The 12,407-nt window shown below is 46.1% G+C and overlaps 2 protein-coding genes across 3 annotated transcripts; one reads left to right on the top strand and one right to left on the bottom strand.

The window, feature by feature from the left end:
- Window positions 1–2,201: 2,201 nt before the first annotated feature.
- wee2 (WEE2 oocyte meiosis inhibiting kinase) lies at window positions 2,202–6,084 on the bottom strand. 2 transcript variants are annotated; one of them, XM_029152901.3, is made up of 12 exons: window positions 5,969–6,084; window positions 5,359–5,647; window positions 5,074–5,282; window positions 4,790–4,847; window positions 4,261–4,430; window positions 4,039–4,160; window positions 3,799–3,945; window positions 3,602–3,703; window positions 3,431–3,516; window positions 3,163–3,333; window positions 2,923–3,071; window positions 2,202–2,625 (listed from the first exon to the last, which is right to left on the bottom strand). In XM_029152901.3, exons 2-12 carry the CDS (start codon window positions 5,620–5,622, stop codon window positions 2,460–2,462), a joined length of 1,644 nt encoding a protein of 547 aa, XP_029008734.1. In that variant the 5' UTR covers window positions 5,623–5,647; window positions 5,969–6,084; the 3' UTR covers window positions 2,202–2,459. The 2 variants fall into 2 exon arrangements, with proteins under 2 accessions (XP_029008734.1, XP_029008735.1); XM_029152902.3 differs by having other exon boundaries at window positions 5,359–5,689; window positions 5,969–6,057.
- Window positions 6,085–6,220: 136 nt separating this feature from the next.
- Window positions 6,221–11,915, top strand: dennd11 (DENN domain containing 11). The gene is made up of 9 exons (XM_029152906.3): window positions 6,221–7,035; window positions 7,371–7,470; window positions 7,600–7,758; window positions 8,340–8,493; window positions 8,570–8,708; window positions 8,822–8,953; window positions 9,036–9,186; window positions 9,278–9,346; window positions 9,474–11,915. Exons 1-9 carry the CDS (start codon window positions 6,600–6,602, stop codon window positions 9,667–9,669), a joined length of 1,536 nt encoding a protein of 511 aa, XP_029008739.1. The 5' UTR covers window positions 6,221–6,599; the 3' UTR covers window positions 9,670–11,915.
- The last annotated feature ends 492 nt before the right edge of the window (window positions 11,916–12,407 follow it).

Below are 12,407 nucleotides of genomic sequence, written 5' to 3'. Positions count from 1 at the left end.
TCTTGTTGCAGCTCAAACATCACCTGGGCCTTAAAGAAACGGTAATGTACTGCAGCACAGTGTTGAATAGGGTTCTCAGCAGCTGTGGGGCCTGTTGACACACACCCTTCACCAGTGTGAGGGTGAGCGCCAAGACAACTCGCTCCTGGGGCAGAGCTTCCAAGTCCACGACCCCCTGCATCGCCCTCATCACGTTCTCCACCTCGATGTTTATGTGATGACTCAATTCCTAAAAGTACACAAAGACAATATTAAATCTGAGCTTGAGTGCCAAGTCACAATTGAGATACAGATCAACAGATCAAGCTTCTCTAAAATCAATATTCCATGACCGTCATAAGGAAGGAACCAGCTGAGGAACACTCACATAAAATCTGGTGGTTGAGATGTTTCTTTGGAGGTTTTGAGTTGCCTGAGCCACAACATTGTATTCAAGCTGGGCTGCAATTATTCTCAACTCTTCTGCAACCCGCTGAAGGGCAGCAGCTTCTTCAAAGTTTCCTAAAAGAAAACGAGGTTGATGATTAGATCACAGTCAACATTCAAGACAGCGAAAGACAATTATCAAACAAAGACAGCCACAACATCAAGAATTGATCCCTTAATAAACTAATTGTTTGAGTACATAATAACATCGAATGATTGACAGCAGTCAGTTCCTGCTTTTAGCTGAAGTCACATGTTGTTTTGGCACAGTTTCGTGATAAACTAATTGCTTACTGTGAAGGTCCAGGGAGGGCTCAATGCCGTCCAGCGATATTTTCCAGGAGTTTGGCAGGTGCCCGTCGGTCTCCAGCCCTTCGTCATCCTGAACCCTGGAGTGCTGGGCTCGCGTTAACTCTTCGCCCAGGTTGAAGAGCTCCTGGTTGAACCTTGCATTTGTAACATTAGAGTCCGCTTGGAAAAAAGTAAAAACAACGAAGGCGGCGTTTGGCTGGCTACTCAGATACTCCCAGTCGCCCATCGTTTCTCTCTTTTCGGCCCTGTGAAGTGCGGAAGAAAACTAAAGGGCGAAAAACACAAAGGGGCAGGGCATTTAAATGAAAAAAAAAACCGTATTTTTGTTTCATTAAACAATACAAACTTGCTATCCCAGTCATAATATACTTACAAATATTAAATTATGCTCCTAATGTATTGTAGTATATTTTCATTAATCTAGCGTTAGTTGACTTTCGCTAACTTAAGATACAAACAAGCTAACGCTAACTCTTTTAGCGTGCATTGAATTGCCTGAACATACTGTTGTAAGCTTTCAAGCACCGACGATCAGACCTGGGTGATGGAAAGCAAAGCGATCACGGTTAAATAAGCTTGTAGGCAATAGCTAAACTTACCTTCACGCGATTCAACTGCCGGGCACGTTAGCTAGCAGTTTAACTTGCCACACATAACTGTAGAGAAATAGAGGAGCAAGCAACAAGTGTGTAGGGGTGGAGCCTATCAGTGTTGCCAGGTCTCCGTAAAGAAACAAGCAACCAGAAAAGTATACAAACTGTGTCTGGCTCCTTAGAATAAGCGGACTTGGCAACTTGTCACGCTACATGATGCATTCACTACCTTGGCATTTGACTATCTATCTATCTATCTATCTATCTATCTATCTATCTATCTATCTATCTATCTATCTATCTATCTATCTATCTATCTATATATATATATATATATATATATATATATATACTTAAAAAATACCGAGGACTCAGCAAAAAGGACTCATATCAGGACTCAGCAAAAACGTAACTGTATTATACTTTGTCAGGTGGGACAGCAATGCAAAATAAAATATTGCAACAATATGTAACTGCAAACTTTCGTGTGTCATATATTTGATTTATGATTTTATAGTTCAACTATTAGTCAACTCATGAAGCCGATTTTGTTTCCGCTCAAATCTGTTACCTTACGAAACCAATGAATACGTGGCGAACGAATGCAGCAGAGTCGTAAACTTTAAACACATGTCCAGAAAGGGGAAAAACTAAGTGCGCGGTATAATCGCTTTTACTTCCGCTATTACACTTCGTTGTCACGGCTTCCTTACAGTGGCCTGCACCTCAAGATAACAACAACTGTTGTTTTGGAAAGTCCCATCTCGACTTGTCCATCGGCATTGTTAAATGCACTAAATGAGTCATACACTGGTTTAAAAAGACAAAACTTTTAACAGTACATTAAAATAGGAAGCGGTCAACATGATAATCTGTATAAAACGTTTATTTACAAGTTAAAAACAGACTAAAACAAATCATTGCACCAACGTTGTAACTGTCACATTTAAATGAGAGGCCAGTCCTTGAAATACAATGATGTGCTCCAATCTATAGGTCAAGTCACACAAGGCCTTAAAATATAACCCATGGAGATGTTTGCAGTTCAGGTATTGCATATTGTTTAAGCCTCCTCCTATATGGACTGGGTCACTGTGCAGAACAAAAGATCGGGCATCCATTATCCTCTCATACGCCATATCCGGGACAACCAAAGCTCATGGACCGTGCCTTCCTCCCACCAACAAGTCTCCTCCCCGATTTGGGTAGCGATCCCATCTCAGCTTGAGGTTTCAGTTGAAGCGGGAGGTCCGGCTCTGGTGACAGAGCTGCTTGACGGGCCTCCTGAAGCTCTCTGTGCAGAAGAAAGTCAAAGGGAGTAGTATGAGTAATGCACAAGTATTAATCACAGACATAACTCATTTGCAGCAAAGGTGGTTGCAATTCATACAATATTGCACCATCTGCTGGTCATAATGTAATTCATACCAGATACCAAAGCTTCAAAAACAGAAGCACATTAAAAGACATACAAAAAATAAAAGCAATACGTTGCACTTAACATTGTTGGGTATACAAATGTATGATTTGCTGTACATTGGTCAATTATATTTGTCTCTCTACGATTAAAACTTGTGAATCTGACCCTTACTTTTCAAGCATGGCTGTCCTGAACTTCTCCACATTGAGCTCTCTGCGTAGCTGAGTGGCCAGCCTTCCAGCTCTCTCCTCCGTCAAGACGGGGTGCTTGCAAAGCTCTTTGGCAGACGGACGCTTTGTCGGATCTGGATCCAGCAACAACTGGATCGACAACAGGAAAGTACTTTCAGTGTCCATGGCAAGTGAATTTACACAGGTGGTGGCCAAATTGGACGTCTTTATAGTGGAGCACCTGAAGAAGATCGATAAAGGTTGAGGAGAGTTCCCGCGGCAGCTTGGGGAGCTGCCCCTCTCGAATACTGTGCCACTCGCCTCCATTTTGAGGCAACGGAGAAGCCCCGGCTGCCAGCAGCACTGTAAGGCCCAGCGCAAAGATGTCTGCTTTGGGGAGGTGACTGTAGTCCTGGGAGCAGAGAAAGAACAAATATGAACAATACAAACAATGAAAACAGTTTCCCACTCTGGGTTATGTTTCACCAATAGGTATGCAATATTTTCACCTCATGCAGAACCTCACTGGCCAGAAAGCGGCTGTCCCCCTCTTCAACTTGAGGGTTGTTGGTTGAGGTCACATGACCCAGATCTCCTGCAGAACACCGCAAGAATCACATCAAAGAGCAAAGAAATGTTTAAGGTAGTCATTTATTTGAATTTCAGACGTACTAAAATACCAATTTTATAAATGACGCCAGCTGGAGAACTCCCATCTTCCTCCTCACTCTCCCCCTCGGCCGCCGCTCCTGTGCTGGGCTGCTGGCTAATGAATATATTACCTAGAGACAATTCAAGCAAAGTGGGTTTTAGTAGACTTAATGTTCGACTGAGCACAATAAGATGCATAACGTGGACACTTGTCAGTGACACATACTTGGTTTGATGTCCAGGTGCGCAAGACCTAAGCTGTGGATGTATTTCAGACCCATTGACACCTGCAGGAGCAGATCCTTTAATTCTGGCTCAGTAAATATCTCACCTTGAACCTCCTTCTTTACAATGGCATCAGTGAGACTTCCACCTGATGTACAGACAGTGTAACAGTACCAAGAACACAATTTAGGGTCTACGCTGAAGATATTTAGAGTCAATACGTTGCTTTTGTAAATCTTACCATCACAGTATTCATTCTGAATAATCATGTGATCATCCTCTGCCCATGCAGAATAATACCGAACAACATGCGGGTGGTGCCCAAGAACAGCATGAGCGTACACTTCCTTTAGAGCCAGCTGCCTAGGGGGACATGGTCAGGTGAGTATGATCAATTCAGGTGCAGTTTTTCTAACAAAGTAGGCTGATTAATGTTCGCTACAGCAACTAAATGTTGACTCACTCATTGGCAGAACCCGCAAGGGGTCGCCGGGAGCGTTTTATGGCGTACAAGCAGCCATCCAGCCTCTTCACACATTTGTAAACTGCCCCAAACTCGCCCACGCCAATGCACTCCAGCTCCAAGAATTCACTCTCATAGCGTGACAGCATGAAGGCCTGGACAGCTCGCCTCTGCCAGATGAACAGACGGAGGCCTTGTGGTAAACCCAAAGACACATCTAAAGAAGGAACACGCGTCACACAGCTCCGTGTTGACTATGATTGAGGCTAGGGGGAACCACTTCTCCGACTTGCCACCAAATATGGTAGCGCTTCCTCGAGGAAAGTGCCCATTTTGACAGCTCCCCTTTCCTCACAGGAGATTCCCTCAGAGAAATCCCGGAAGTAGGACTGACAGCATGTAATTTTGGACAAAACAAGAAGAAGTGCGGAGGCAGCGGAAGATGACAAAGCCTGGTGATGAAATCATATCACAGGCATCTGACTAGGAGGGTGACGTTCACTAGAAGCACTGGTAAAAATAGTTGTACCTTTGGTGGGAGGAAGGCTTCATCGTCCTCCTCCGATGAGGTTAGGCTGTGTTTTAATCTAGAAGATAAAAAGGGGTAAGTTGCTTTGAGGAAAAGATTATGCATGAGGGTGATATAAACAAAAAATATCCCCAAGTTAGCAATTAGCAATCTGGACTGTGAAATCTAATACATTCATTAAGGTTAAGAAAATCAAGAGATGCTGAATGTACAAATTTATTGTGAAGTTGACACATTCACATAACTTGTGTTTACTAGTTTCAACTGGTCCACACAGTCATTACCTTTGCCCGTATTCTTCATCATCATCACTTCTACAGGCCTTCCTCCACTGCTGCTCGCTGTTCCGCCGCACCGTGTCAGGCGTGAAGGGATTGACGTTGACAGAAGGTGCCCGGGGGAGGCTCGCAGCAGACGAGGCCAAACACAGACTCCTCTGATGGCGACTTATCTTAGTGCTCGAGTAGGGCTTGGACGATTTAGACAGCAGACTCTACAGGTGGACAGACGGAAGTCGGTTCAGAGAGGGTGACATCGGAGGCTTACCGTCCGTGGGGAGTGTTGCCTACTTTGGGTGTGCTGGGAGAGTCACAGAGCCTCAGTTTGCTCCAGGACGCATAGGGTATAGGACTCGTGCACTGCGAAGGGGACGACATGGCGTTGCTCCTGCTGCGGTGGCGTTGCACCCTGGGTGTCCAGCAGGCGGAGGCCGGGCTGCTGATTCTGGGACTTCGGGTCATGGCGGCGCAGTCATCTGAGCTGTTGTCACTGCTGCTCCCCTCCTCCCCCCAGCTAGAGAAGTCCAGCTTCTGGCTGATCTCGTCAAACAACATCTTGATGCTGGCTCATTCTTGAGGACTGGCAAAGGTTTTCATTTGCAAAAATGCCATGTTGTTTGATCTGCACCAGATTGTTAGGTCTGAATTTAATTCTCTAAATTGAGAAGTAGGTTTCTACATACTCTTATTCGCTAAGCAGTAGCACATGGACCTACAAGGTCAATACCATAAGGTCATCATCAAGCCAATAGTGCTTTTAATAATGAACTGCTTTTTCAACCACTGCCATTAAACAATAAACAGGCCCAACACATAGAAGCCATGGAGTAATTTCCAGACTAAACACATCAAAATATGGCTTAATTTAAAATAAAAATGCGTGTTCGTCGTGTATACTCACGAACTAGTCGCCAACAGCCACAGCCACAGCACGCTCGAATTTCGCGCCTTGTATGCAAGTTTAATAACTTCCGGTTTAAATAAACTACGCCTAACAACACGACACACGAGGCCTTGTGATTGGCTGAGCTGCTAATAAACCACACACCTGGATAAAACGATCCATTAGTGTATGAAGCGTGATTGTTTAGGGACACTGGGGTATTAACATGTGGACACAACTAATTTACATTAAACAAATAAATAAACGTGAAAAAAAGCGGTAAGAGGTTTTAAAAAGTTGCTCTACACATAATATATGATTTGAGTGTATGTCAACTTAGTCCAGTATAATATTAAAAGCTATAAGCAAATTAAAAAAGCCCATGTTTTAAATTAGGTCACTGTATGAAATAGTAATATAGACACGAGGGCGGAAGTCGGCGACGTCATCAAAACAGTGAGACAGGAGGACAGGAGGAGGGAAAGCAGCTCCTCTCTGGATGTGACACGCTTACAAATACATAGAAAACAACAGCGCGAGCAGCAGGACATCATGATCCGGCTCCAGCAGCGCGTCTAGCCGGACCGAGCCAACCGGACGCAGGACTTTCTCCGTCATTTTCCCCCTCTTTCCTCTGAGCGGCAGCGCCATGGTGGAGCAGTCGGACCAAGCCCCGCTGCTGGACTGGGAGGAGATCCCGCCGTCCGATCCGAACCAGGCGGCCCCGCCGCCGCCTGCGCCGCGCCGACAGAGAGACGCAGCGCCGGGGAAAAGTTCGCCGACGGCCGGGCAGCGACCGCAGTCAGACACTGCGGCTGGTCCTGGGTGGAGCAGCGGCGGCACCGCCGCCACCACGGCCGTGACCATCACCTGCGGCCCCGCGGAGACTGTAGCAGCTGTTGTTGCCAGCAGGAACGGAAGCCCGGGCCGTCCGCACGCCGAGCTGTCGGCGCGCGGGTGGAGGCGCCCGGATCCCGTCGGAACGGATCGTAATGTTCCCTTCACTGGACTCTCGGCGAGGGACCAGTGGGAGGAAAAAGACCAGATCGTGTCGGTGTTTGTGGTCACATTTGATACGAGATCAGGTATGCGAGGAATGGAGATCAGGAAAATATCTGAAGTGGTGGTTTCCTTCAAGAGCAAGTCTTAATGCCGTAGATTAGATGGAATATGTAATGTGACAGAGCAGCTCCACCAATAAAATAAATAGCAGTTCAAGTGTAAGGGGGTTATTGTGGATACGTGTAGCTTTACTTTAGTGTTTTTTTCACTACCACTGACACTGACCCCCACAAAACACACATATGTGTGGTAGTAGTGGTAAGAAGGTAAATCTAACTTTGTGGTGTGTGTGTGTGTGTGTGTGTGTGTGTGTGTGTGTGTGTGTGTGTGTGTGTGTGTGTGTGTGTGCGTGCGACAGGGAACATGGTAGAGTGGTGCTTACCTCATGACATGAACTTGGATGGAGTCGAGTTCAAGTCAATGGCCAGCGGTTCCCATCGGATCACCAGTGACTTTATGTACGTACTCCCAGCAGCCACGCAGGGCGACATTTACCTTCCAGAGGAGCGCGTCTGTTCAGTGCCTGCCAGGATTCTGCCACCCTTTGATTGCTTCTACTCTGTGTTCTCGTCTCTGCCTCTGGTTAGATATTTCCGTAAAGGCTGTTATTTCGGGCTGGCTTGTTTTGCCAACATGCCCGTGGAGAGTGAGCTGGAGCGAGGAGCCCGGATGAAGTCGGTGGGAATTCTGTCTCCTTCCTACACTCTGCTTTACCGCTACATGCACTTCTTGGAGAATCAAGTCAGGTAATGAACACATGCTGTGTGTGTTTGTGTGTGTCATTTTCTCCACCATATTTGCATTGTTTACCTTGTATAATGCTGGTTTAAATTCATGTGCCCGTCTCCTGTCTCCGCTTCTTTGTCTAAAATCTTCTCATCTATTAATCATTAACCCAGAGTCACAGTTAGCGCCACAGGACAGGAGCCCATGTACATGTAGTTGCTGTATGAAGTCTGAACACGGAAGTGGAGCAAATCTTGGCGGCATCTCTTTTCCTCAGAAACTGTGCTGCACCTCACGGAATCTTATCTCCTCACTGACTGCGTATAAATATTATGTTACAGCCTCCAGTGTGTGTGTGTGTGGTTACGCTGCAGTGACACACACATTCTCAGACAGACTTAGTTGTTGGAATGGTCCAGTCCAATGCTATTTACACCAAGTAATGACAGAATATGCTACAGTCAGCAACCAAGTAGAGTATGTTATTCACTGATGACTTTAGTATGTCAATACTTAAGTCACAGAGTGAAAAAGCAAGTTTTCATTCCACCTGAAATGGAATTCAAGGCGTGTGAGACGTTTTTCCTGCCCTTCTCTCCAGACACCAGCTGCAGTGTCCGGGCCAGTACTCTCCGCTGGAGGCCTTCTACGAGGACAAGAAGGCAGTTCTTCCTCCCACAGGAAACGGGCTGGTCACCGCGTGTCCGACCTGGAGCGTCACCACCATCAACCGCTGCATGCACCCAGAAATGAAGGTTGGACGCAGACAGAGTGCGCCCGCGTGGGCCCGCTTTGGTAGAACCCACTCAAATCACCGCTGCCTCCCCGCAGATCACGCACCCGGCCGGCTGCATGTCCCAGTTCATCCAGTTCTTCGGGGAGCAGATCATGGTCCTGTGGAAGTTTGCGCTGCTTCGGAAGCGTCTCCTCATCTTCTCGCCTCCGCCTGTAGGTGTCGTCTGCTACAGGGGTGAGGAGCTTCGTCTCTTCTCATTATGCATGTTCTGAATATTGTAACCACGCTGTGCTTTTGCTGTGTCTCCTTGAAGATGCTTCACTCATTCTACTCTCGTGCTCCCTCAGTTTACTGCTGCTGCTGCCTGGCCAACGTGTCTCTGCCCGGCATCGGCGTGTCGGTGCCTGAGTTGCGGCCGTTCTTCTACGTCAACATAGCGGACATCAGCGCCCTGGAAACAGAGCTGTCATACGTGGCCTGTGGGTGAAGCTTTTACATGAATAGTTCGCTGACACGCGTTAGTAGATTATGCCTATGAATCATGAATTCATGCGTTCAAAGGCACCACGGAGAAGATCTTCGAGGAGAAGAAGGAGCTGTACGACGTCTACGTCGACAACCAGAATGTAAAGACGCACAGGAGCCATTTGCAGCAGCTGCTTCGATTAAACGCAGCAGACAAGGAGAAGTACAGGAAGCTGAGTGAACAGAGGTACATCTGCTAAACACCAAAGGACAACACGCATTTGTTTGCATGAGCCTAAATTACATATAAATGACACCAGCTTGTGTTTGCCTCCTAGGCAACAGTTCCTGTACTCCCAGGAGGTGGATGGAGACTGCACGTCAAACGAGGAGGACCTTTTCATCCTGTGAGTCCTTGGCGTGCTCATATTTCTCAGCGCACCTGAGTCATAGTCAGACAAAGAAGTGCATTTTTAGCCCTGCTGCTGCTTGGATGTAGCCCTCATCACACTCCTGCCTGTAATCCCGGCGCAGGTTCTTCATGGAGCTGAACAACCGCATCTTTCAGACCCTGTCCGAGGTTGCGGGGAGCGCCGATCCCACCCTCACGGCCGAGCACGTGAGAGGCATGGGGCTGGACCCCCAGGGCGATCGCTCCTTCCTGGTCGACCTGCTGGAGGTCTATGGCATCGACGTCACGCTGGTCATAGACAACCTCTGTTGCTCTTAAGCCTGACACTCGGGATGCCACTGGATTAATGGGCCTTCAAGGCCTACACACTGGGTGTCCGTTTGCCCGTCTTTATGTGTCTCATCTCACCTGTGGAGACTGTTTGCAATCAATGTGGACCATCAGGACACTTGATGTTCACGGAGGCAGAGAATCACCGGCCCAGCAGACCGCGCCGTCTGGCAGCTGCGAACTACTGGGGCCATTCACATCCCGTGTCTCACTGCACACAGAAGATATGTGAGTTCTTTGACTGATTATCATTGTTGTCATATCAGCTGACTGGTCATTAGTCCACTGTAGAGCAACGCTAACCGTTTTGCAGCTTTGATGATCACGTTTGTGATATTTTGTGATATTCCATATTATTGGGAAAATGTTCTAGTACAGGAACTGATTTCAGTGGAAATTCTGACTTGACTGCTGTAATGTGTGACAACTTCAGAACTCACTGCTGTGACATTACACGTGTTAAAATTGTGTGTCGTGCCCTTGTAAAAGCTACTTCTGAGTAAAAAGCCTTCTCACCACTTTATTTGCCTTTCAGAAAGAAAGCAATATGAAAGGAGCTTGTTGAAAGGATCAGTCTCCTTCACTAGCATTTAACCTCAGTCACATGGATTTTCCAGTTTTTATTGTTTCTCTCTGCAGGTGAGGAACTTAAAATGGAGATTAGGTGTGACATCCTCCTTTTATAACGGGGATGGTTAAATATTATGAAGCAGACTTGCGTGAAAGGAGAGAAGCTGTTATAAATACGGTTCACCTCTTGTAGAATGTCAGCATGAGATGTTTCCCTTTGCGCAGGGAACATGTAGTTTTTTGATTTGAGATATATCCTGTAACAGATAATGAATGAATGTGGCACTTACCTCTCATGAATGCTGCACATTGTCCACCACTGGACTATTTTTTGATGCACACAGTGATCACACTCAACTATTTGTTATGCTATGATTCACAGACTGAGCCAGCAGGTGGTTATAAAAGGGTGTGTGTGTGTGTGTGTGTCCGCGTGTGTGCGTGCATGTGTGTGTGTGTGTTACAGCATTGTCAACAGCTTTTATTGATTTGTATTATTGCTCTGCTTCTTTTACTTCATACAGAGGTCGGTTCATTTGCAACAGCTACTTTGTGTCTTGCTCCTGAATGACCAATCGTTGATGGAGCCGTTTGTAGTTTACTTGTCGATCAGCTTCAAAGGCGTCCTTTCTGTTTTTTGCTCGCCTGTGAGCATTACAAAGGTGTCGTTTGTGTTTATGGAGATGTGGTGACGGCACATCGTGGTCTGAGCGGAGGCTTTTACTCATCCTCCACGGCCTGTTCCAGCGGAGGGTCTCTCAGCCTTTTCATCCCGGCGCCATTCAGAGAATCCAGCTCCAGTGATGGGCCAACTGTGTCTTTTGAATTCTCCCGTCAGACTGCTTCAATTCATTCGTCGCGTTGCCACTCAGTGTGATCATTTGTTCCATGTTGGAACACATCCGGATGTTTCCCTCGTATAAATTTGGGGTGGTGGTTTTCAAACTTTATATGCTTCTGAATTCAACGATGCAATGTCCTAACATTTTTTTTAATTTTATGAATACAAATGTTTTTCTGTTGTCACGTTAAACGCTTTCGTTTATACCTTGAACCTCCCTGAGTTGTGTCTCGGTTGGCTGGAAAACAAAGAAGGTGCAGAGCTTTGTATGGCAGAAAAGGCGTCAGCCTTGTTGTTTAATGGGGCCTTATGGAAACACAACCTTCTTGCAGAAAAGTGACCAATTCATTACTGTATGTAGGTCAACACTGTGTACTAGAAGACTTACTACATTGTATTTAGCACTTTCTTGAATGTCTCCACTGCAAACTGTCGACTCAACTTGCTTTCCAGCACACATCCAGGTGGTGTTTGCTTTACAGGTGTATGACATGCACATAAGAGAATGTACACAGCACACACTGTATCGAATGCCTTCTTAGTGGAGCTCACATGAGTACCAGCCGTTGCTGAATGACCTGTTCGTACAGCCTGTCACTCTACTGAATGGAAGACGGCAAACGCATTGCACACATGCAGCACCACGGCCAAGTAGTGTAACGAGTTTTTGTTGTAATGTAAATCAAACAGATAACAAATGTGTCATTATCTCTACTAATGTGAAACACTGTAACAGTAATGTACACACAGAATCAATAGCATGAGCAACTTCATTTCGCTGTACTGCCATTGTAAAAATAATAAAATATTGATATGTTATGTATTCTACGGCCTCCATCTCTGCATAATCGTAATCCTTTATGAGCCCACACCTCTTCCATAACTCTCAAAACCGCTATTCATCAATCCTCAGCATTTTCCAGTCATCGGCAGACCAAAAAAGAACAGAAGCGACGACTGGTGAGAACAGTCACAGTCAACACAGTCAAAGATGCTGTCTGTGAGAGTGATGCAGAGGAAGCCTTTGTCTGCCCCAAAAAGAGCTGCTTGAGGTGTGCTAAGGCACATTTGGACAAGCCAGCTGCATTTTGAAACAAGGTGCTGTGGACTGATAAAACTAGCTGGATCTTTTAACAAGACAACGACCCTACTGCTCAAAAAGGCATTCTTGCAGAGGAACAAGTACAACGTTCTGGAATGGCCATGTCATTCATCAGACCTGAATATAAATTCTATGGTGTGACTTAAAGAGGGCCGTCCATGCTTTAAAGCCATTAAACCTGAATGAACTAGAGATGTTTTGTAAAGAGGAACG

This window comes from Betta splendens, chromosome 6 (assembly GCF_900634795.4).
Source record: "Betta splendens chromosome 6, fBetSpl5.4, whole genome shotgun sequence".
Taxonomy (NCBI): domain Eukaryota; kingdom Metazoa; phylum Chordata; class Actinopteri; order Anabantiformes; family Osphronemidae; genus Betta; species Betta splendens.
Note: the sequence above shows the minus strand (reverse complement) of the source record. Positions and strands in the feature narration are given on the sequence as shown.

What these genes read in the sequence shown, in the direction of transcription:
- wee2 (XM_029152901.3), bottom strand. Translation starts at nt 5,622, where the DNA reads ATGTTGTTTGACGAGATCAGCCAGAAGCTGGACTTCTCTAGCTGGGGG. An exon ending in ACTCTCCCAGCACACCCAAA is followed by an intron (nt 5,283 to 5,358) that starts GTAGGCAACACT and finishes GTCCACCTGTAG; the next exon opens with AGTCTGCTGTCTAAATCGTC. An exon ending in GATGAAGAATACGGGCAAAG is followed by an intron (nt 4,848 to 5,073) that starts GTAATGACTGTG and finishes TTTATCTTCTAG; the next exon opens with ATTAAAACACAGCCTAACCT.
- dennd11 (XM_029152906.3), top strand. Translation starts at nt 6,600, where the DNA reads ATGGTGGAGCAGTCGGACCAAGCCCCGCTGCTGGACTGGGAGGAGATC. An exon ending in GCATGCACCCAGAAATGAAG is followed by an intron (nt 8,494 to 8,569) that starts GTTGGACGCAGA and finishes GCCTCCCCGCAG; the next exon opens with ATCACGCACCCGGCCGGCTG. An exon ending in GAGGAGGACCTTTTCATCCT is followed by an intron (nt 9,347 to 9,473) that starts GTGAGTCCTTGG and finishes ATCCCGGCGCAG; the next exon opens with GTTCTTCATGGAGCTGAACA.